A 25,233-nucleotide genomic window follows, 5' to 3' on the forward strand; every position below is an offset into this window, starting at 1 on the left:
ATTTCCAGCTGGGTTGGCAAGGGCTTAAAATCCAGGCAGTCTCTGGCTTACTCGCTTCAATTACATATTTATTGGTACCTGCAATGTGCCAGGCCTTGTGCTGAGTGCTGGTGATCCTGAGGTGAATCAGACAACGTCTGCTTCTGAGGATATCTCCATGGCTGGTGGGGGAGAGACACAGGTGGGAAACTGTATAGTGAGGTCAGAAGGCACACAGTCTCTGGAGCAGGCTTCCTGCATGGAGTTCTGGCTCTCTTAAGTTATGTCACCCTCCTGTACCTCTGTATTTTCATCTGTTAAATGGAGACAGTAAAAGTGTGTACCTAGTCAGGTTGCCAGGAGAATAAAATGTGTGATAAATGCACAGCCCTGGGGGCACCGTAGAGGTTTAATAAATACTAATTATTATTGCTGGTGGACTTTATCTACTTTTCCTTTCCCTGTGACTTCAGAACAGCTTTCCATCTGGTTCTCTCTATATTCTTTTTGTTAAACACAACTATATTATTAACCCAGTGGTTTAGGTGTAACTTGGGCAGCTTGGGTGGAAAGCATTCTGGGATAAATCAGACTAGTGCTGCGGGGTGGGCCTTGAGCAGCCAACACATGCTGCCCTTCACCTGCTGGTGGCCTGGAACCTCCCAATGTCCTCCCCGCCCTGGCCAGAGTTGGTCCTGGACCTAAGAGAGATGTGCTCACTTGGTGGCACCTGGGAACTAGTTACTGCATGGAGTCAGCAGGATGCACGGATCCCTGAGCTTATTAGTCTGCTCTGTTTTTTCTCAGTATGTCTGGTTGCTGCTTGGGGAGAAAAAGGAGGCATCTGTGTAAACAATCTCTAGCAATAAAAGTTATTTTAAGCTTATTCTTAAAAAACAAAACAAAACAGATTCTGCTTTACCCACTGGAGCCTTGTTCATCCCCCTCCCTGAAGCTGTCGCCCTGGAAGGCGGCTCCTGCAACTGGACAGCCTGGAACGGCTTTGGTCTGAAAGGCCGCAGTTACAGCCCTGGGGCCCGTCATGCTGGCCACCCCCTCCCCAGAGCTGTAGGCAGCATCAGCAGCTCACAGTTTCCCTTCATCTTCTTGTTGCTCACAGCAGCCTCTGAAGTTCCTGCTCGGGAAACCGTCCTCTCCATCTCTCTCTGTTAAGCTGCATCATCCTGTTCATGGCTCCTCTGCTTCCTTCCTTTCTTCCTTCCTTCCTGTCTGTCTTCCTGTCTGCTTGTCTGCCTTCCTTCTTTCCTTTTGAGTGAGCGGGATTGGAAGCAGCAAAGAATAGAAGCTAAGAGCAGACTCTGGAGTCAGAGAGATCAGGCTCTCAACCTCGGTGCTACTACTTTTCACCTGGGTGATTTCACTCCTCTGTATCTCAGTTTCCTCATCTGCAAGATGGGGATAATAATGGTACCTAACTCAGACCATTGTCCTGGGGGGTAAATGAAATAATTCATGTAAAGCACTTAGCATGATGCTCAACACATGGAATGTGCTCAATAAATGCCATCCGTTATTATATTTGTAGTTATTGTTGTTGGTGTAAAAGTGTTACACATGAGGAAGGGCAGCAAAGAGAACTAGCATTTTGGAGCATCTCCTTTGTGCCATGCAGTGTGTTAAACCTTTCACATTCACCATTTAATTCCTCTATGAACCCTGTGTGGAAAGTTCTATTATTATCTCTATTTTACAGATGAAGAAATTGAGGCTCAAAGAGGTTAAGAAACTTACTCAAAAGGTTAATTTGTGTTGTTAAGTCAGGTACTGGTTATCCTGGTTGGGGAGTGAACAGAAGGGGGCACAAGGAAGACTTTCAGGGTACTGGTAATAATTCTATTTTCTGTGTCTGATTGCTGGATATGTGGACATGTTGACTTTATGAAAACTTATCAAACTGTGGCTTGATGTTATGAGTTGTTCACTTTTACGTGTATATGTTAAATTTCAATAAGAATTTCAGAAAGGAAAAGAAAAAACACTAAGAAGCATCTTGCCTAAGGTTACATGGATTATGAGAAGCAGAGCCAACTCTTTGTACCCCCATGTACCACCATGTGAGCCTGTTGGCTTGTGCCTGGAAAAGTCCCTGTTACACACATGGCCCTTGGGCATTTGGCTGTTTCAGCTCTGGGGAAGTTCTGGCTCAAGGCCTGTCTGTTCAGGCAGTTAAGGAGGGCTCAGGGTTACCACGAACCAGTCAGAGGGAAGAATGCCACAGGGCTGAAGGTCCTGTCTTATATCATATCTTACCATATCATATATCATATCATATCATGGGTTCATGCTATCAACATGACTTATCATTGGTGAGGTTAACCTCGATCACTTGGTTAAGGTAGTGTCTGCCACGCCTCTCCACTGTAAAGTTACTTTTTTCTCCCTTCTCTATACTCTTTTCTTTGGAACTGAGTGACTAAGTGTGGCCCATGCTCAAACCCCATCCCCTCCATTTTTAATCATTAAGTTTATGTGATGTAAGATTTATAGACACACACACACCCATCCAAGTATTTGTGCAGGTAGGGATATATGAACTCACATCCGGACGCACAGGTCCAGACATCCAGATTATAGACAAACACTCAGGTGAATTCATACCCACAAACACAGACACTCATAGGCACAGACACGCAGATCCTGGAGGAATCAATAGTTTTGTCATTCTACTTCCTACGAGCAGAGGGGTGAATCAACTAGGATTTTAATTAACATAGCTGCTGAAATCTCTCTTTCTAATTCTTAAAGATCTTAAAGAGCAATAACTGAGTACACCTCCCATGCAAATTTCAGGTGGAGGGTTTGATAAAAATGTGAGGTTTGGATCACACAGGCCTCCCAGGATGGGCCAGGCCTGAAGGATTTGGTGACTCTGCTTCCCTTCTTTTCCTTTGCTGGCTCTTCCATGGCTGCGGGGTTGGGTTGGCTCTTTCTCTAACGGGTCAGAGGTAAGAGGTGTGAGAGTCTCCATTCGGGAAGTGTTCTGGGAGCCTGCCTAGCACGCAGGTTTCCTTGTGCCAGATGCTGGTCCCAGGTGCAGTGGTTTTGCCATCTTCCAACCTCACCAGTCCCCACACCTGTGGCTCTGCACTGCCACCCTTCAGTGGCTTCTAGGGTTTTCGGCTCAACCCTACCCTGGTGTTCAAGGCTTCTCAAGGTCAGGGCCCTCATCTACCTTCCCTCTTTCCTCCTCACTGCTCCCTCTTTTCTAGGATGTACAACTCTAGTCCCAGGGATTTACTTAGTGTCCCTTTGACTGCCCCACCTTGGTGTCGCCCCCTTTTTTTTTTTTTGTCTTTTTTGTGACTGGTAAGGGGATTGCAACCCTTGGCTTGGTCTTGTCCACACTATGCTCAGCCAGTGAGCGCACCGGCCATCCCTATATAGGACCCAAACCTGCGGTGGGAGCACCGCTGCACTCCCAGTGCCGCACTCTCCCGAGTGCACCATGGGGTTGGCCCAGACTGCCCCACCTTGGAATATGCTCCTGCTGTCCTGACATGTCCAAACCCTACCCAGCTGTGCAGCCACCTCCCCAGGCAACTCCCCCCCCCCCATCTCCAACTGAAAGGGACAGCTCCTGCCTTTGAATTCTCCGAAGACCTCTTCTGTAAGGGAAGGCACTGACTCAACTCTGCTTAGTTATTTGTGTACTCGTGTTTTAGGAAAGATTCTTTTTGCTACAAGCAATAGAAATTAACTCTTGGACTTAACTCCTCTCTCCCAAATGATCCTGGAGTTTCTCACGGAACCATTGACGTTGTCGTCATTAACGTGACCCATGTGCAACAGCTCCACTCTCTATGACTCATGGTTCTAAATTTCACAATTTGAGGAGAAGGAATTGAATTAGTGCATCTTGGTCTAGGAGCCCACCTCGGGATCAATCACCATGTATGGCCAGGGGCATTTTCACACAGCCCAGAAATGGCCATGAGGGTGGGGATGGGGACAACCCCTATGTTTGACAGGAGGGGCCTTTCCCAAAGAGAAGGGAAAAGCTGAAGCCTGAGAAGCCACCCTAAAGGTAGCTAATGTAAGTCGTCTCTGCTGTTGACAGAGAGGAAGGAAAGGATGCTGGGAAGACAAAGCAACAGATGTCCACCACAGAGTGTTTATGGAGCAGATGTCAGTGAGCGAGTGACGAGTTCATTCATTGCCTCTTAAAAGCCCCTAGCTCAATTTGCCTCTCTGTTCTGTATCTCTAGAACACAATGATCCTACATTTTTCCATCCTCTGTGTCTCCATTCCCATCATGTCAGTCTTGGGGCTCTCTCTGGGTAGCATGAGTGGTGGAGGCACATGAAGTTTTCTGCATAGGTATAGAGGTACAGCAATAAATGCCTGACTCTCGGCCACTCATTCATAGGCATAGTTTTCTGAGTAACTGATAGTTATATGCTGAGCACTGGCAATAAGCCAGACGTAAGGGAGCATCCCTCATGAGACTTGGAGAGTTCAGACAAATACACCAATTACAATAGAATGCTATTAGTGCTCCAGTGGAGGATGCAGGGGCCTTGGGGAGGGACTGATGAGCTCTGGCTAAGCTTTTTAGAGGAGGTGACAGTAGATCTAGGTCTTTCAGTGTGATTAGGAGCTTTCTAGGTAGTGAAGAAGGAAAGGGGATTTCATTCAGAGAGGAAACTGTATTTTCAGGGCTGTAGGGGATTGTGTGAGAGAGAGATGTGTTTGGAAAATAGGGAGGTTGAGTGTGCCTGGAGTGTAGAGAGTGTTTATGGCAGAGGAGCTAAGAGTTGGGGGAAGATGGAAAAGGGAGATGTGTGGGAAGGGAGGGTGGGGCGGATCATGGAAGTCTCAGGAGTTTTGACTTATCCAGGAGCTAGGGATCTGAGTGGCACTGAAGGATTTAAGCAGGGAGTGACATATTTCAATACCTACATAGCAAGCCCTAATATGTTGTTGGGGGAGTGTGAAGCACTGCTGCTGCTGGAAGCCAGTATGGCAGCATCTGTTGAATTAACAATTCTCAATTCCTGGGGCTCTACGCCATAGGATTAAGATAGTGAGGTGGAAGGGCATATATATGTATGAGGGTATTGATTGTTGCATTGTTTATAGAGGTCAAGAACTAGAAACAAAGGGAGTGCCCACCATTGGGAAAATGGTTTAATGAGCTGTGGTATGTACACAACACAGAATAATCTTTAGACATTGAAAAGAATGTTTTAGGGTGCTACTGGAAAACTTGGAGGGATTTCCATATTAAGTAAGAAAATCAAAATGCAGCAAGATGTGTATATATTATGGTCATATTTATAAAACAAGCAATGGGTTAGAAAACCCTATAAATGTATATATATTTAGATATGTCTGTGCAGGAATGTATGAGTATGGAAGAAAATAAGAAATGGCACCTACGAGGTTGCCAAGAGTTGGCTTGGGGGTGTGTGGCAAGGATGGGGGAGTGATAGTAAGAAATTATCTACAATCAAAGAGTACATGTGATATGATCCCACTTATGCAAAGTTAAATGTGAGCTTATAGAGATAGAATGAGCAGTGGAGTGCTGTGATTTCTGATTTCAGATGATTCTCCTCTCTCTCCCTCTCTCATGTACACACACATACATGTATGTAAGTATATGTTCCTATTCTTTACAAAATATAATATTTTCATGAAAGTAAGGGGAGAGAGAAAGGTCATTGGTGAGGTTTTGTTTTTAACAATTTAAAAGGCAATTTCCTATAAGAAACCACATGTACGATTTCCCTGGTTAAACATTATAAACCTTGTGGTTAAAAGTTACAGTAAAAGCCTTATAGTCAAATAATTACATCTTTCAGAAAGTCTTGCTCCTTCTCATTAATAACTGTAAACATGAAGACATGATTTTAACCTTAATAATTGGAAAGTGCCTTTATAATTCAACCTTACTCAATACCTTGGTACCACCAGGCTAGCCACAATGGTGCCCTTTGCTGTACTGACTCAGAATGACAGCCAAGTCCTCACCTTGTCCTACACAGCCCTGCAGGATCTGCCCCCGCCTCCCCCACTGCTCTGCCCTCATCTCCCCTCCCAACTGACTCTCCATCTACTCTTTCCTCCTTCCTAGTCCTCACACATCTTGAGGACTCTTCTGCCCCAGGGCCTTTGCACCTGCTGTTCTTTCTCCCTGGAACAATTTCCCTCCAGATATCCACATGGATTCTTCCCTCATGTCCTTCATGTCTTTGCTCAGTTGTCCCTTTCTCAGTGAGCCTTCTCCCATCTGCTTATTTTAAATTGCAATGCCTACTCCCCTTTCTACCCCAGTACTCTGTAGCCTTGTTTTCTGTCCTCCTTTCCTTCTCAGCACTTAGTACCTGCATAATGTTATACACATTGCTTATTTATTTTGAAAACTGACTGTCCTCTCACTTGAATGTAACCTTTGCAAGGGAAGTGATTATTTGTTTGCTGCTACAGCCTTGGTCTTAGAGTGATAGCTGGCAGATTGTAGGCACAGAATACATACAAGGATACTTGAAAAAGTTCGTGGAAAATTAGGATTGAAAGATAATACAAATCTTTCCATGAACTTTTTGAAGTACCCTCATATTTGTAGAATGAGTGAATGAATTGGTGGCTGGTGGAGAATGGCTTGAGGCAGGTAAGATTAACCACAGAAAGATGAATCAGAAAAGACTGTTACAAGCCAAAGACAAAGAAAGGGATTTGAGCTCAGCCTTAGTGATTAACTATGCATGTCTTCCATTGGGAAATGATGGTGAAATCTGTTACTGTCTTTTAACCTCCTTAGTTTGTCTTGATTCTTCAGGTGGACAAAAAGCTCCTTGACAGTGGAAGCTTAAGGTCTTCATCTCTGCCTTTTCCACGGTGCCTGTCACTTATATACTATTAAATATAAGGTAGTCAACAAATGTGCAATGCTTCATTAATGATGTGATATTACTGACTTCTATTTGACTAAGTGAATGTTAGAGTGAATTTTATTTGATTAACATCTTAAGATATAATCTATGTTCTCATGCTGTTGTACTAAATAAAGTTAATTTTGTTCTACTGCAAAAGTAATGTTCACTGTAGAAAAATTGAAAAAATGCAAAACGAAGTTTTACCACTCATAAAGGATCTTTAGCATATTAATGTCTTTAGCATTTAAATATTTTTTTCTAGACATATCTTTTAAACGTTATTGGAATAATTGTGTGTTTACCTTTACATTTTGAATACTGCTTTCCCTACTTTATTAGCACACACTTCTTTTTTTTTCTTTTGCTATAAACTTTGGAAAGCATTATTTTAAATAAGTGCACACTATATAACCATATAGCTCATTTAACATAACTATTATTTGATATTTAGACTACTTCCATTTCCCCCTTATTGTAAAGATCATCTACTACTCTCAGACTTCACTGGCTGTTGTTGATTAGTCTGGTCATCTGCCCTTAAAATTTCTGTGCCTCAGTCTTATTATCTGTAAAATAAAGATAATGAGAAATAATTGAGAGGATTAAGGTTCATGAACGGGAGAAACAGGGCTGAGCATACAGTAGGTACTTAGTAAACATCAGTGGCCTGGACTTAAAACCTTGGAAACTGAGGCGTGTTGATAGTCATCATGGGGCTGTTCCCTGGTTGCAGGCTGCATCTAATGCAGGTGGACTCGGTCCAGCGCTGGATGGAGGACCTGAAGCTCATGACTGAGTGCGAGTGCATGTGCGTCCTGCAGGCCAAGCCCATCAGCCTAGAGGAGGATGCGCAGGGTGACCTCATCCTGGCAGGCGGCGCGGGCCCTGGAGATCCCCTGCAGCTGCTGCTCAGGCGGGGCTGGGTCATCAGCACCGAGCTGCGCAGGATTGGGCAGAAGCTGGCCCAGGACCGCTGGGCTCGCGTGCATAACATGAGCGTCCGGCTGACCTGCCATGCTCGCTCCATGGTCAGCGAGTATAGTGCTGTCAGCAGGAGCTCCTCGCAGGAAATGTGCCAGGTCAGGTGCCCCAGGATGGGGGTGGGTGGGCACTGGGGGTGGGCATGCCTTCCAGAAGAATGTGTCTGAATTGTGTGGAATCTGGACCTTTCCTGCCCTGAGGGTGGGGGTGGGGTGGGGTGAGGGGGGAGGGGGCTCCCTCCTCTTCCCATAAAGCAGGGAAGAAAGACAGTAAGGACCTTTACAGAGTACTTACTATGTGCTAGGCATTGTGGAAGGTGTTTTTACACTTATTTCATTTAACCTGCACAACCTGTGAGGTAGGCACTGCCACTGCAAGAGGCTGTACAATGGTTAAGTATACCTACTTAAAAGCTAGACTGCCTGGGACCAAATATCACTTTTGCTGTGTGACCTTGGCAAGTTACTTAACTTCTCTGTGCCACGGTTCCTTTGTCCTAACGGATATAATAATAGTATTTATTGCATGGATTTGTTGTGAGGAGTAAATGAATTATTACATGCAAAACATTTAAAGCAGTTGGTTAAAAATATTAGCATTATTATCCTCATTTTATAGATGAGGCAACAGAAGGTCCTCAAGGCTAAGTAACTTGCCCAAAGTTACGCAGTAGATGGTGTAAGCAGGACTCAACTTAAGCTTTTCTAATTCCACAGCCCGTGACTTTGAATCTTCTTCTTCTCAAAGCCCAAAATGAACCATTCAAAGTCCCCCTTATTGCTATTTCTCTCTTTCTTCCATCATTTACCTTTTACCTTGTCTTTACTCTTTGCCTCAACTTTTCCTTCCTTCAGTCTGCAGACAGCAAACTTTATTCATTCTTTAAAATCCACCTTACATGTCCCTTTCTCCCTGAAGCTTCCCAGACACGCCAGCATAACTGATTGCCCAGTTTTATTTTCTTGTGCTCCCAAAGCAGCTGACAGTGATCTCTTTTGCCACCCATATCATCCGGTATTATAGTTCACGTGCCTGCTCCCCAAGTCGGATTACTTGATTCTTCATCATTATGCCCCAGAGTGCCCAGCATAGCGGTTCGGTCTCAACCGGTGCTTATTGAATTGAATAAAATTGATCTAGAATAACATTGATCTGTTTTCCTACAGGTTGAGAAGCTGCTAATGGAGAAATGCAATGAGCTCTCAGCAGTCACAGAGAGGTAAATCGGGAACTGCCGACCCACCCTCTGGCAGAGGAAGGGGCTGGCATCGTCTCCCATAGGCAGAGTAGGAATGAGGAGGCCTGGTGGTGGTCCAGGAGTTTCCTTTTTCTGACTTTTATCAGAAACCTTAAGAGATTCCTTTGAGATTTTCTGCCCCATTTTCAGTCTCTAGAGATAAGATAAAAGGCAGACGTGAGGCCAGGACACGGGGAGAGGGAAGTTTGGGGAGGGGGGGTTGGTAAAAAGGAAAAGGTTTCCCTTGGCCTTGGGAAGGCCCTCTTGTCCCCAGAGTCAAGGCAAGAGTCAAGGCAAGGTGGAAGCAGACACTCAGGCCCTTACACGTGCACACACACACAAACAGATGCTCACAGACACTCACTTGCTCATACACAGATACATAAACACACACTTGTGTAATCACAGACATACACTCACCCTCTCTTCTCCATATTTCACACACATAAACATGCATATGTTTACACCAGACACATACACACACTTAGCCTCATGTACACACCCAGGTGTGTGTTGACATTTTTCCTCACCCTTCCCAGCCCCCCTGCCTTGGGGAGAAAATCCTGGATCTTGGCATCCCCTAGGGCTCCATGGGGTTTTTGGCTTTCCTGGGTAGAACATTCTGAGGCCACAGGGGTAAATTTGAGCCTGATCCCTCTCTGTTCTTCTTGTCTGGGGAGAAAATCCTCAAGGCTGCTTTCTGCATGTTGTAAGCAGCCGTGTCTTAAAGAGCCACAGGCATTGCCATCACCTTTAGAGTGAGCAGGCAACACCTGGCACTCCAGAACCCCTCCTCTGCAGTTCCACCCTCCACCCCACACCCCTAACATGTCTAAGAAGATAGACTGTGGCCACAGTGAAGGTAGATTCTCTGAGGAGAAGCCCAGAAGTATGGATATGCCACTCCTGGTGGCTTTTCTTCCTGGTGACATGGACAGTTAGTCCTCATCACAGGCCAGCATTTCTCTGCACACTAAGGGTCCAGGTGTGGAATATTCCATCTCTGACTCACCAGGAGCTGATGTCTTCTCTCAGGCCACTTGACCACAGACCAGCCCTGGAACAGCACAGATCTGGCCCTTTCAGTGGCTCTGCGTTGTCCACCTGCTCCTTCCAGTGGCCCCCCCCCCGTGGTTTCTTCCCCCTAGGTGCCTCCAGGTTGAGAATGAGCACGTCCTGAAGTCGATGAAAGCCTGCGTGAGTGAGACCCTGAGCACGCTGGGCCAGCACTTTGGCCAACTACTGGAGCTGGCTCTAACACGGGAGGTACAGGTCAGTGCAGGCTTGTCTGTGGACAGAGGCACTCGTAGATTTTCGTGGAGGGGACAGCAGGGCTGAACCAGGTGGCGGGAAGCTGCTGAAGTGGCCTTTTTTTGGGAAACATCCTTCTCAGACCACCAAAGTCAACTCCAGCATCTGGGAGACAAGACTGTCAGAGCTTGGCTGAAGCTTCCTGAGCATCTAGCCCACTGCTGCATTTTCCGGATGTGAAAACTTGAGCCCAAAGAGGCAAAAGACTTGTCCAAGGTCACACAGCAAGGTGGTGGCAGAGCCTGGCATCTCCCAATTACACTTTCGGTATTGTTCCCACCACTCTAAATCTTCTCTGTTGAGTTATTGGTCACAATGCACTCAGTGGGTCCTTACGATTCTCAAAGACTTAAGGTGCCTGTGAGGAATAGGCCAATTCTGGAAATCTTGGCTACAGAGAAGAATCTAGAAAGGCCGTATAGTTCAGCCCCTGCCTCTAGGCAGGCTCATGGTTGATTCCAGGCAGAGGGAGGGCTTTGCAACCTGACAAATCTACTTTCAAATTGTGGTTCATCATGGGACCTTGGTCAGATTCCGCAACCTCTCTCAGCCTCGTTTTCCTCATCTATGAAATAAGAAACCTTCCCCAGAAGAAAAGTGAGAGGAAGGTGCTTAGCACATAGTATGGGTTAAATACATATTATTTCCCCCTCTTGCCCTTTGCTATTTTAAAGCCTCCTAGTAAAACAGATTCCATAAGGTTTTCATTAGGAAAGGTATTTACATGTTATTTATAGTTACAGAAATATCATGTTACATATTTGCCATTCTTTTCCCACCACCAAATAAAAGCCTCCCACAAATAACAAATCTCTTTCTATGTCAGTTTCTCTCCAAACTCAGCCTTTCTACCCAGCCCAGAGTTTCCTTTTCTCCTTCCTGTGGGTTTGGCTCACTTCACGCTGGCCCCAGGCCCTCCTGGCCTGACTCACCTGCTGGTGCTGCCTCAGTTCATACTCCTTGGTCCCACAGGGCCTGCACCCATGTCAGTGCAGCTGGTCCCAGGCATTCTCACACTCCCAACCACAGAACGGTCCCCAAAGGCCCCTTTCCCTGTCCTGAGAGTCTGGGACAAAGGGAAGGAAGTCCCAGCAGCTGGGGTTCTGGGGCAGGCACTTGGAGTGGATGAGCCAATGGTGACAATCACATGCAGAGGCAGGCAGTGGTTTAAGGGGAGGCCCATGCCCCAAACTGGACCATCAAGTCCTAGAAGGACCAGTGGGACATGGGGACCAAAATGGGTAAAGAAATCGAGGGAGTGATGAGTGAGGAATCTTGAAATTAGTGGGGTGGCGACTTGGAGGAATTTCTGATTGGGCGTGCAGGTGCCAGCTACTGTGTTTTATACCATTTTCAAGCCCACTTGCCTGAAAATGCCAGGTTTAATTACAAGGGCTGAAATGGAAGCATTAAGTTAGATTGGACTGAATAATTGTAAGGTCTCTTCCAATTTTGATAATATATAATTCTGTGAATGTGGGCATTGTGGGGTAGGGGACTGAGCATGGAGTTTGAAGTCATCTCAGGGTTCAAATCCTGACTGTCACTTACTGGTTATGTAAACTTGGGCAAGTCATTTAGTTTCTCTGACCCTGGCTTTCCTCACCTCTACAATGGATTGTGGTTAGGGTTAAATGAGATAACAAATGAGTAATTGGTGTCACTCTCCTGACTGTGTCATCTGCTTTGTTCACTAGAGACCTGCTCTGCCTTAGAAGCCAACAACAAGCTTTGCTAAGGGAACCTCCTAATTACTTACTAAGATCATTTAACCACTTGGTGGGGAGGAAAAAATTGAAGGCTTAAATGTTAGGGGCTACCAGTGGGAAGTTAATGAGATTGATGATTAGTCTATCTGGGACTAAAGAATAAACCATGTGGAAGATAAGAGGAGAAGATGACTTATAAAAATTGATTTATGTAAAGAAGACTTAGGGACTCTCTATTGAACCAATTGACTCTTACCTGTATCTTTAAATCCTTGAATAAGCTTCGTGTGGATAGATGTGATATTCATTCATCTGTTCATTCAATCATTTTTATTTCAGTTTAAGATATCACCTTTATTCTAGTAAAATGGGAACATAGCTTTGGCTCTGTGGCTAAATTAGCTTGGTAAAACTTCATCTCACAACTAAATTTTCCCTCCTTGTCCCAGGCAGAGCTGGACAACCTCAGGCCTTGCCTGAAGGAAAAGCACCTTTCCCAAGACAGAGGTCAGACCAGATGGACCTTCCTAAGAGGGGCAGGCGCTAAGCTGAGCATACCCAGTTTCTTCATAACTCATCCCTACGCTCTCACTGACGTGACGTAGAGGGGTGGGGAGCAAGCCAGAAGAGGTGGTGTTGCTGAAACCCCACCTAAGCTGTGGTCAGGCAGGAGTGTGGCTGGGTCCCTTGGGGGAGGAGGTCACCTGTCTTTGGGGCAGTTCTTTCCCACCTTCATGAAGCTATTCCCCTCAAATAACAACTTCTGCTACTTCTTGGATCCTTCTGGAATCACGATGGGCAATTTAGGCTTTGTTCCTAAAAGACTCAGAAATGACTCATAATATTACATTCAATAAATTATCTGTAAGGATGCTTTGCAGCTAAAGCTCAAAATTTTCTTCCTATTCTATTTCTCACTCTCAAATTTTGCTCAGTCATATTTTCCAATATAGGTAAGCAGAGGCTGCAATGAGACTAAATGGCAGCACAAAGATTATCCAAACCTACTTGACAGATGAGAAATATAAAAATGTCCAAAATTTTAATGTGTCCTCCTGACCCATTTTGAAGTTCCCCAGGAGAAAATGAAGTAAAAGAAGAAAGGAAAAAAAAAACAAAAAAAACAAAAAAAACCCCAAAACCAAAACTGAATCCCTTAACTCTTAGTAATAATTCAAAGTCCCAAATTCATAGGTCAATACAATTTCTTCAGTTTTCTTATTCTGTTCCTCTCAGCCAGGAGGGTCTCATTTCAGTGTGTGAAGGAAGTCGACTTTCCTTCAGCAGCTGCAGTCCAACCTGTCTCTACAGGAATGGGAGAGGCTTCCTTAAGGACTTCTCAATTTGTGCTAGTCTTTCCCAACCATAACTAAGGGGCCCAAAGAGTTAGTACATTGGATACACAGCATTATCACCACATTAACCCCTAAGCTCACAGAAAGTTAAAATAGGCCAATCCTCAATCCGTAGGGCAGGAACTCCATTCAACATATTATCCCAGGACTCTTCCTTAAGGTTGCCAAAGGCCTTAACAGAAGCTCATCTGTAGCTGGGAAAAAGAGGAAGGGTGGTGGACATCATCCTGGCTGTAGCCTGGGCGGGAGGTCAGTTTATTTCTGCTGTCCATAGTCCACAAAGATTTGTGAACATACACTCACCAGTGGAAAGCATCCACCATAGGTTAATTGTGGTACTATGTTTGCCATATATGGGAGAAAAATGTTCCCTTTCTTATTGAAGGGTATTTGATACATTTTCATCTTCCTGCAAAGTCAGGCATTTGCACCTCCTTTACAAGGACTCGATTTATTTGCATTCTTTCCCATTCAGCATCTTCAAAACATCTTAATTTCTAGCTCCCTCCAAACACTGTGTTTCTGCCACCACAGGCTGCATTGGTTTGTGCTCCATGAGGTGACTTAGCCCAGTGGTCTTCAAGCCACTTCAAATGTATCACATTCTCCAAGTTCCCAAAGATTTCCCAGGAGAAATGCAAGCACATAATTTTAAGAAAATCTATTTCCAGATGTTCAATTTTCATTTGTTTTCTTTCCCAAAAAAAACACTGAGATTTTATAGCCTTCTATTACTTTCCAAAAGAAATGCATACTCCTCGCCCATCTCAAATCTTACAGTGTGTTGTTATGCTGTGCAGGAACCCTCGGGTAAGGATGAAGAATCCAGCAAAGGAAAAGCTTTCCTTCATGAACCATATAACCCTTAGGCCTCTGTGAATTTTTCCATGTTCTATACTTATTTATGTTGAGAGCGGCATTAGATATTGTGTGTTTTTTCCCAGTGTGGGGATTTTCTGAATTCACGTATGTGGTAGAGTGTGTGTGAGTATGTGGTTGGAAAGGTGGTTATGAAAGTTTCCAATTTATTTCATCCCTTTCATCTATTGATTCTCAAATGGCATATGGCTGTTGAGGGACATTGTCCTAAGACCAAAGCAAAGAGAGTGCTGGTAGGACACATCAAACACAAAAAATGGCTTTTTTAGGGCACATATTTAAATGCAAGCAATTTCTTTTGGCTGTTTTTCATACTTGTCCCTAGGATGTGTCTTTAGCTGGAAAGAAAATCATCTTTGAAGAGCCAAAGACTCTAAAGGTTAACGATACTGTTTCTTTTAAATGTCACTGGAATACTTTCGAGAATGACCAGATTTTCCAATAGATATTGGATAAAATACAGATACAAGTTTTACATGATTTTTTTTCAGATTATTTTTGCACGTTATTTAAGAAAGCAATTAAAGTCTATTTTGTCAAAACACTTTTTGAAATATTTATGCTAATTTTTGCTTCCTGTTAACAAAAGAAAAAATTGATAGCAACTGGACTAATTGGATTTAAGCAGTATATACCTTTTTCCTTTTTGAAACACAGTACATAGTGAAGTTTGATCATGAGCGCTCCTAAAATTAGTAGAATTATTTCTGAAATTTTAATACTCGGTTCTTATTTATTTCCTAAAGATGAACACCAAAATTTAATACATATATACACCTATTTTCTGAAGGAATACTAAGCCTTTTATCATATTCTTAGATTTATACACTTAGAATGTTGGCTACATATTGTCTTGCATTATTACAAATTTAGTAAATTGTTTCATCTTGGCTTTATGGCGTGCAAATAAATCAAATTTTATTTTAGGTCTATATTATTTAATATTGACAGTTTTTAGCATTTTCCCTTAGAAAACAATCTGCATGATTATTTGTCAGGGGTTTTGGCATTTCTTGAAACATATCAAAACATTTTTTTAATTAAAAATGAAGTCAGGTTTTTACTGAGAGAAGTCTGACTTGGCTAATTGGCTTGACTAAAAAGACTGTCTTTGCCAATTAGGTTATAGGGTGGGTATTTTACATAAATTAAATAAGCAAAATCTGTAGCTTCAAGATTTTGCTAAAACATATTTGAAGCACAAAAATATTTGATTTAAAAAATTATATTGGCAATGAAATTAATAATATTTTGATTTTCCCAATCCTTTCTGAATAATTCAGGTGACCCGAGATGCTGTAAGAGAAAAAGTAATGGGTATAATTAATAGTTATTTGATAAATCTTGATAAAGTACTTTTGGAATTTTTCCCAGAAATTGAGAAAGTGAGTGAACGACTCTAATGATTGGGTAACAAATGCTTTTGCAAGTCAAGTGGTTTCCAATTCTTTGCTTTTACCAATTTAGAGGAGGACCATTTAGAGGAGTCATCAGCTGCCAAATCATTAAAAATAGTGTTCGATGATCGATCATTATGTGATTACATAACTCAGCAGGTGCTCAAAAGATTGAGCAATGTGGCTATACAAACTCCTCGCATTCCCCTCTGTGGATTTAAGGAAACAAGAGTTTTCAGAGTTTATGTTTTAAAATATAGGAGTAAGTCAATATTTAATCATGGATACATGAATGAATTAGAAAGCCTAAAAAGTATAAAAATCCCCATTAATCTCATTAAGAGATATTTTTATAATAAAAATTTAATTTTATGATATATAATTATCAACATTTAGAACCTGTTTATTTAGTTTTGACTAATTTTGCTGATAACAATTGTAACAGTAACTTGACCAAGGAAAGATTATTTTTTGAACACTTGAAGCCCTATAGTAATAGGAAATAAAGCAAAATTTCAAATTTTAAAAAGTGTAATAAGGGTGATCGATAAAACACTTTAGAAGTTAAATGTATTACATTAAGGTAAAATTCTGATAGAAAATTGGGATGGGAATATAAATTTAATGATGAAAAGAAGAGATGCATAATTTAAAGAAAGAAATTATTCATGTATTTTTACATGGATGATGATTGTATCAAGTTGTTTTGATATTTAGATCCCATCGCATTCATATGAAAGAGTGATGTAATGGTTTTATTTTATGTCAATATTTATAGTCTTCTGGAAATTATATCCTTTCCAACTTTGTTTTTCATTTTTTGGTTTTTAAAAATTAATTAATTAATTTTAAATTTTATTTTTTGCCACAAAACAAATCTTAATACATTTTAAAAGGCTAAGATCATAGATGATATGTTCTCTGACCAAAATAATAGGAGGAAATCTGGAAAATCCGCAAATGTGTGGAAATTAAAGAACACTCTCCTAAATAAAGAATAGATAAAAAGAAAAATCAGAGGGAAATTAGAGAGTACTTTGAGATAAAAATCAAAGTGCAACATATTAAAATTTATAGGATGCAGGGCTCAGGCAGTGCATAGAAGAAAATTTATACTTGTAAACACCTATATTAAAAATAAGAAAAATCTCAAATCAGTAATGTAAACTTCTACCTTAGGACAATAGAAAAAGAAGAGCAAACTAAACCAAAAGCAAATAATAACTAGGAAATAACAAAGATTACAACAGAAATATATGAAATAGGGAATTAAAAAACAATAGAGAAAATCAACAAAACCAAAAGTTGATTCTTTAAAAAGATCAACAAAATTTGCAAACCTTTATCTAGACTGACCGAGAAAAAAAGAAAGACAGAAATTACTAATATCAGAAATAAAGCAGGGGCGTGGTAGAGCAGTTCATTATTCTATTATGCTGGAGTGGACTTTGAGGACAGACATGTCCTCTTCTTTTTCTGGTCTCTGCTATTGACTCTCCTTGTGTCACTGCAGTTGAGTGTCTGGCAGGCTGCCCGGCAGGCCTATGGTGGCTGTGGCTACTGCTGTGGCATCGAGCTGCTTTTGCAGCAGCTGTGCCTATGGTGGTGGCTGTGGTGAGCTCTCCGTGCAGAAGAGGTGTTTTCGGCGTGCTCCTTGTCTGCTTCCAGGCAGGGTGTGCTGCCCTTGGCTCTTTCCTAGGACCCAGGATACATCTGTTTCGTGCCTGCTTCTGGGCAGAGGGGGCTGCTCTCAGCTTTTCAACTTTGTTTTTTAAATTTATGACGAAAAATTTTAGCTGTCAAACTAAAAATGTGTAAGGGGTCATATATTTAAAAAAACTTTTTAGGGTCAAATGAGAAAAACCTCTTTTGACGTAGGCTACACAGGCACTCCTAGTTCTATATCATGATGGCTATTGTCTCTGCTTTTTATTAGAGGGTTCTCTCAGGCCTTAAGACCCCTATCTTCCAGGGAGGTTTCCTTCTGGTTCCATACTTGCTACATTTGAAGAATCACCCTCAGCAGATACCTATATTGAGGCCACTATTGATGTTCCTGAAGTCTGGCTCCTATGGCCTAGTGAGGACCAGTACCTTCTGCCAGGTGCTTCTCAGAATACCATCTGTCCTCACCTTTTGAGTATTCTGGCCTTGAGTAGTATTTCTTTCTGCTACATCTTTTTTTTCTTGCAGTTATGAACTATGCCTCTAGTGTTCTCTTTCCTCCTGTTAATCTCCTACTCCTTGTAGGGAGACTCACTTGAATTTCTGACAGTGGCTGTCCTCCTCACATGGGTCTCTTCGTTCCCTAACTCACAGAATGTCTATAACAGCTGGGTCTGAGAAGCTATCCCCACATTTGCACATTCTTTTGCTTTTACAACAAACTCTTCGAGATTTTGGGATTTTCCTTTTTGAGAAATGAAATCAGTTAAATTCTGGGTCTGCCCAAAGCCCCCAGTTCTAACACATATTATCCACATTTACCTTTCTAAATGGAATATTCCCTTCAAAGAGGTATTTTCTCCATTTGACCAATAGCTAATGTGAGCCCAGAATTAATTATTACTTTGTCTAGCATCTCTTCAGTATGTCCAATCTCTGTGTCTTCCCTCAGAGCTCTAATTCATGCATTTCTCCAGTATGTTCCTTTAGGACACAGGCAGTACTACATCCCTACTTCCAAAAACTTTCACCTGGAAATTTATCCAGCAATCCTTTGAATATGTTGATCTCTGCAGTGTTTTTCTTTGTTCCAGAACTCTACTGAAGCATTAAAAAAAATCCCAACAACCACCATTTTAATTATATCTCATGATTTTAAGGGTCAAAAATTTGGGAAGGGCTTGGCTGAGTAATTCTCCCATTCCATGTGGCATCAACAGAGGTGGTGTTCAGCTGGCAGATGGTTTGGAGAGTCCTAGACAGCTTCATTCACATGTATAGTTCCTTAGAGGGGATGGCTGGAAGGCTGGTCTCAGGTGAGAGCGTCGATAGGGATTCTATACATGGATTTTCTAGCACGATAGTCTCAGAGTTATCAGACTTCTTACATGGAAGATCAGGACTCCCAAAAGGGTGTTCTAAGAAGCCTGGGTGGAAACTTCATGGCTTCTTATGAACTAGCGTTGGAAGTACCAGGACATCGTTCCTGCCAAGTGCTGGCTCCTATTAGTCATGCAAGGTACTAAGGCCAGCCCAGATTCTAGGGCAGGGGAATTAGAGCTCATCTCTCTATGGAAGGAATAGAAAAGAATTTGTAGCCTTTTTAAAAATCTACCACACCCTGTCAAATCTGCCTACATTTTAAGTAACCCCTTTGCGTGGATGGGCTTCTTAACTGTAGACTCTCTATCTAAACTTTAGGAGCCAATATTTCCTGGCTTCCTCTGAGGAACTCATTTCAACCTGCCCCTCAAGGGTCTACCTCCCTTTTGGTAGATTTCACTGGGTTGCAGGAAGACCGCTCTTTCTCATTAAGAAACAATTAAAAATACATCCTCCTTTTCTAATCCTTATTTAGAGCAGACTACATGCATCTCCTTAACTCCTTTTTATCCCTTTCTCCTGGTCTTGAAGATCTGATATGTTTGTTTGTTTCTTATCTGCCTAATCTGTCTTTTAAGAAAATATTTGTCATTCAGCCTATTAAGTCTATCTTACTTTTTTTCGTTTTCAATTTTTTACCACTCTTCTCGTAATATAGAGTGAAGCACAGTTTAGAAACTTCTCCAATTTCTCATTGATTTTCTGAAAAGAATCTTGATTTTTAGAGGCTGTGTTAGTTTGGAGCAGATACCAGCAGAGGATCAGACAGACAATGCTGTGAAGGATCACGAGGAGGAAGCAGAAGCAGGCACGGAAAGCCATGTAGCAGGTCTGACATCTGAGAAAGAAAAGGGGGAAGGAAGAATTGAGTAGGAAGAGACTCAGGGAATCAAGCCAAAGTCACCCGTTAGAGGAATTTCCTGTCCCACAGTCATGCTGTGCTCAGTCACAGCTGGAAGTAGCTCTGGAGAAGTGTGGCCTGGGCCAGAACGCAGTGGAGGATCCAGAGGGGCCCAGCTGGGGCTGTCAGCCAGCTATGTCTCCTGTTGCAGAAACTCTGGTTACCACCATAGAGGGTTAGATGCGAATGGGAAGTCAGGATGGAGAACCACTCTCCTACTTGGTGAGAGCTGCTAATGAGGCTGGATGGCATTCTTGCCTTGAGCTTCCATCTCCACTCGTCCAGGTTAGGTCCTGCCAATGTTAAAGGAGATGGATTCACTGACCTTGGAAAACAGGAAATTGGACTCACAGGGGTCAGGGTCCAGTTCACCCCAGAGCAGATGTGTGACCTTTGTCAGGTCTACATCTCAGTTTCTTCACCTGTGAAATGAGGATTGGACAAGACTTCTGAGGGCCTTCCAACTCTGACATACTGTGGTATTCAGGCCTTGAAGATTTCAGTGGAGCCTTCGATCTTATATCTTTCCAAATTTATGCTGTGGAAAGGATGCTTACAACTTTTCTTTGTCAGAGATCTGATTTACTGAGACATAGCTGAGGTGTAATTACTGTATATATGTGTATAGACATTAACAGGAAATTATTGTCAGACATAAATGGTCTAATATTAGCAGCTGATTGCAAAAGACATTGGGTTTGAATTGTTTAATGTAATGCTAATTTGTTTCAAGTGCAAACACTAATCAGAAACATTAGGTAATTATCATTTAGGTACAGGACCCCAGTATATGAAATCTGCATTTTTCATCTGAGCATTAGTATCGCATGTGTAACTACTTACGGTAACCATGGGGAAGGATTCTAAGAAGTATGTTCATTACAGAGATTTGTAATGACAAATCTTGGTTATTAATTTTACCTTTTGTTGAATCTCTAACATGGAGCATCCATCAAATCTTAGAGAATAATTTTTATATTTAATGTAGTTTGATTAAATACACACTTAATCTTAAACTGCTATATGTAGAGGCTTAGCATGCTGAGTGTGTGAAGAATTTTATGAGTTTGAATAAAGAAGAAAAAAGGAAGAGCTATTTACCTTGAGCCTCAAACCCCCTTAATTTTAATCATTTTACACATGGGGAAACTGAGGCATGGGGAGTTTATCTCAGTTGCCCCAGATCATAAAATAATAACTGCTAACAATTTTATTTTGCTTCCACATAGCAGGTAACTTTGGAAGTCTTTTATATATATTGGCAACCTTAAGAAATGGGCACAAGCATCTTAAGAGATAGACCCTGTTATTTCTACCATTTTACAGATGAGGAAACTGAAGCAAAGACAGGCTAAGGTACTTGCTGCAGGGCACATAGACCGAAGCAGCAGAGCCAGGATTTGAACACAGGCACTTTAGCCCCGGAGTCCGTGCTTTCAATCACATGCACACTTCATCAACACAGTGTGGTAAAGGCAAGCTGAGACTAGAACTCAGAGCTCCTCATTTCCCTTAAAGTGTCTTTTTCATAACATCAGGGTTATTTTAATATTTTAAGATAGACATGGCAATTGGATCTGCACAAGTAGCTGCTCAGTCCACCCAGCTCTGGAACTCTTACTTTCTTGCATGAGGCAGCTCTCCCCAGTCTCTACTTCCACATCTCCCAGGAGAAACTTGAGCAACTGGCATTAATTAGCAGGTAGGAATCATTTATAATCAATGAATCACAGGCTCCAAAGCAAATGGCTGATTATGAAGTGGTCTCAAGATACGTGAAAAGCTTTTCCTCAGTAATTAGCCAAACTCTCCTAAGAATAATCTTCCTATCTTTTTTGTTACTGAATCTTCTATTTGTTTCCCTTCCTGGATCTCCCTTGGTCCTATGTTTCATCATTCCCAGCCCCTCTCACCACTAGCCTCAGATCCTTCAGCCTTGATCAGTATGACATTCCTCACTGAGTTACCCACTTTTTGACAAGATTCACATTGTTGCTATTTTTGCCTGTCTATACACCCCACGCAAATGACCCCCAAGCAGTAAGCTAGTTTAGAGTGCTTCTCCTCACTTAACTCCTGAGCCCATCCCCCAGCTGGAGTTCACCATCAGCTAATAGCCATCCAAAATGAGCAAATTCTTTGGTCATAGCTGTAGCAACTCATTAGTTCTCAACTTGATGGTTTGTTTATTTAACTGATGGTTTCCGTTCCCATTAGGAGCCAGTGGCACAACAACATAGTGTTTGCTAAAGCCATCAAGTTGAGAGCTGGTTTTCTGATGCAGTTTTGCAGGGCAAATTTGTTGCCCATGCCCCAGGGGTTTGAAATTATCCTATATCTCTGGAAATGTAGCTTAGACCTCACCCCGACACATGTCTTTCCCAAAGCTAGAACCTTGTTGCCACTACGGTGGGGCAGTGGATGGGGCAGGATTATATGTTCTATGGAGGCTGTTAGAAGCATGGACCCACTGGTATTCCAATAAGGAAGATGAGCAGAGAGAATAAATGAGGTGAGTAACCAGCTCACTTTTCTTCTCTTCTCAGGCACTGGTGAGAAAAATTGATGCCTCGGACAACATCTACACCACCGAGTCCACCACAGGGAATCTGTTCAGCCTGACCCAGGAGGGGGCTCCTTTGTGCCGCATCATAGCCAAGGTGAGCCTCAAGGTTAAGGGCCAAAATGGCAGGCCTGAGGAAAGTGAGAGGAAGCTCACGTGTCTGGTGGGAATAGCTGGCTCAGAAGGTCTGTCTTGGCTCCTGATTAGCTTGCTATGTGACCTTGGGAGGGTCAATTCTCCTATCTGGGCCTTGGTGTCTTCATTTTTAATAGGGTGGCCAGCCCCTCTGATTTTACTTCCCACTTGAGACAAAAAGCTGTTGCCCTCAGAGCCTCTATCATCTTTCTTTATGCAGTGTCTATTATAAATGACAACCCTTCTCCAATTCCACACATCCTTCCCTTCTTGGCAGCTGTGGTGTCCCTGGTGTCCACAGGATGATGTATGAATACAAAGACCATTTGGCATGTAGCATTTTCCAAGATTGATTGACTTCATGTGGCCCCCTGGCCTCATAAGATAGGTAATGTCTCAATCCCAATTCAAAGGAAAGGTTTTTCATATAGATTTGTCTATAGTTTAAGCCTCATCCACATCTCTTAAGAGATGTCACCATAAAGACCTACACTCTATAATAATCAGCAGCTGTGTTATCAGGAGAGACAGGAGGAATAGCCTACCAGTATCTGGGTCTTCTGTCATTTTGTCACCAAGGACACTGGCCAGTGTTCAGCAGGTATCAAGACAACATGGGTTCCAAAATGCACCCACTCTCTGCCCGTCCTAAGCCTTCCTTCTCACACAAGAGAAGGCTGTGCAATTCTCCACATGAAAGGAAATGCAGGGGCTTTCCCAAGGAAAACAGGAAGGGAGAATAATGCAGGTTAAACTGCAAAGTGGACTCATTTAAGGAATTCATCTTAATTCTGTTTGCCTGTTCCTCCTTTTAAGCCCTCCTACCAGCTTCTCCCACCCGCAGGCTGATGTGGAGACCAAAGACATCCCCCCCGCCCCAGCTCTGTAGGATGTGTCCTACGTTTGAGGGGGAGGGCAAAGAAATGCCTTCCTGGGTGTGGGTGAGCCCCGAGATGAGATGATTGTGAGTCTGGTTGCCTGCAGGGCGGGATCTGGCGAGAGGTCCACTGCTCCTCTAACAGTGCCGCCTCCCGCTGGCTTTGTCCTTTCTCAGCCGTTGGTAACTTTTCTTTTCCTGTTGGTCCTTAATGGGCAAGGTAAGTCCTGCCTTTCACCCCTTTGTGTCTTCATGATTTGAATGCTCTTCTCTTCCTTTTGCCGCTTGGAAAACACATACTCAGCATTCCACACCCATTTCTGTGTTTTTCTGTATTGCTTTCCCAGACACCCTCAGATCCTCCCACCTGTGCTGTGTAAATAGAGTACCAGGCACTGTCTCAGCACTTACCACATTCTATTTTCTTGCGTATTTTAAGCTGTGTGCTTTTTGAAAGGCAGAAACGTCTGAATCACCTCTGTATCCTTAGCACTCAGTGCAATGCCTGCCCTTGAAGAAGACTGAGTGTGCAAGTGACAAACTCACAGATCCCAAATCTCTAGAGGTGGGAGGGATATGAGGTTGATTCAACCCCTAACTTCTGTAGGGACCCCTGTAGGGCTGTTGAGTATCTATCTGGTGGGTCTCCCTTTGGTCAGATACAGATTCACTGGATGTGGGGTATTTTTAATAAACATTCCTATTCCCCATCTCTCATGTCCCCCAATTCTAATGCGAGCTCCTGGGGTACCACACTTCGAGAAATATGAAGCTAGCATGGCATTCCTGAGAGACATTTAAACTCAAGCTAGATGCATATATATTGGAAGGAAATTGACTATGATACAAGGATACTTCAAGAACTTCATGGCAAAATAGAATTAAAAGACAATATGAATCTTTCCATGAACTTCTTGAAGTACCCTTGTATTTCTGGCACTATACAGACGGTATCTCATGTAATTCCCATAAGGATGCTGTGAGGAGGGTGGTGCTAACATTTCATACAAATGGAGGTATTGAAGAACAGAGAGATTAAATACTTGCTCAAGGACACATAACTAGCAAGTTGAGTTGCTGGTGCTCCAATTGTGGGCTCTGATTCCAAAGGATTCTTTGTACTTACAGCACATACCTGGGAGGAGATCTAGGATTTGTGGAGCCTGAAGCTTATAGAATTATTGGGGCCCCATTGAAGTAAAAGATTATAAAATAATGAATTTGAAATTATTTAGGAAAGTGAACATTTAGGATAAGAAAATAATGCAGGGTTATTTTTGGAAGCCAATTCTATACCAGGTTGGATCGCAATAACACCTACATGAGAAAGTGATGCCAGTTACATGAACATATCCCACCAAACTCAATCCAAATGTATCCCCTAACTCAACTTCTTGGGTGGATTCCCAAAATCCCTGCAGCCACTGCAATACTACATTAGGGGAAGATGAAATTGGAAAGGATAGTGGTGTTCATTAATTACAATAGAGATTATCATTCATGGTTAATTTGCCCCTGTGCTTGTCCTCCAGATACTTAGAGCAAATATAAACAATTGGTAGCCCTAGAACCTCAGTAAGGTCTTCTGTTTCATTTTTCCTTTTTGACTTCAGAAATAACTCCATTGGAGATAGACCAGTTTTCTAATTGGAAGCAAAGGTATGTCCTTCAACAGACTTAAAATGCCAGTCAAAGGCAGATGCTCCAGGTCGTTGGCTCTAGTTCTCACTCTGCATCATAATTCCTCAGGAAGTTTGTAGAAAACACAGATACATTTGCCCTACCCAAGATTTACTGAGGTTCTGGAGTAAGATCTGATAAGCTACATTTTAACAAGCCCTACAGGTGATTCTGAAGCATGGCCAGACTCTCCGAATCACTGACTTAAGAAAAAATCTAGAACAGGGTAAATGCTTGACAACTCTGGTCAGGGGAGAGTGAATTATATATAATAGCAGTAG

General features: G+C 42.6%; 1 protein-coding gene across 2 annotated transcripts in view; it reads left to right on the forward strand.

Moving 5' to 3' along the window:
- Window positions 1–25,233, forward strand: part of INSC (INSC spindle orientation adaptor protein) — a 123,695-nt gene that overhangs the window by 48,433 nt on the left and 50,029 nt on the right. Inside the window, exons 3-6 of one of the 2 annotated variants that reach the window (XM_063094610.1) lie at window positions 7,613–7,958; window positions 9,027–9,079; window positions 10,246–10,369; window positions 22,244–22,357. In XM_063094610.1, coding sequence (XP_062950680.1) covers window positions 7,613–7,958; window positions 9,027–9,079; window positions 10,246–10,369; window positions 22,244–22,357 — 637 coding nt within the window. Of the gene's footprint in view, window positions 1–7,612; window positions 7,959–9,026; window positions 9,080–10,245; window positions 10,370–22,243; window positions 22,358–25,233 lie in introns of those variants that run through there. The other variant, XM_063094611.1, reaches the window with a different exon arrangement.

Source organism: Cynocephalus volans, chromosome 4 (assembly GCF_027409185.1).
Source record: "Cynocephalus volans isolate mCynVol1 chromosome 4, mCynVol1.pri, whole genome shotgun sequence".
NCBI classification, from domain to species: Eukaryota; Metazoa; Chordata; class Mammalia; order Dermoptera; family Cynocephalidae; genus Cynocephalus; species Cynocephalus volans.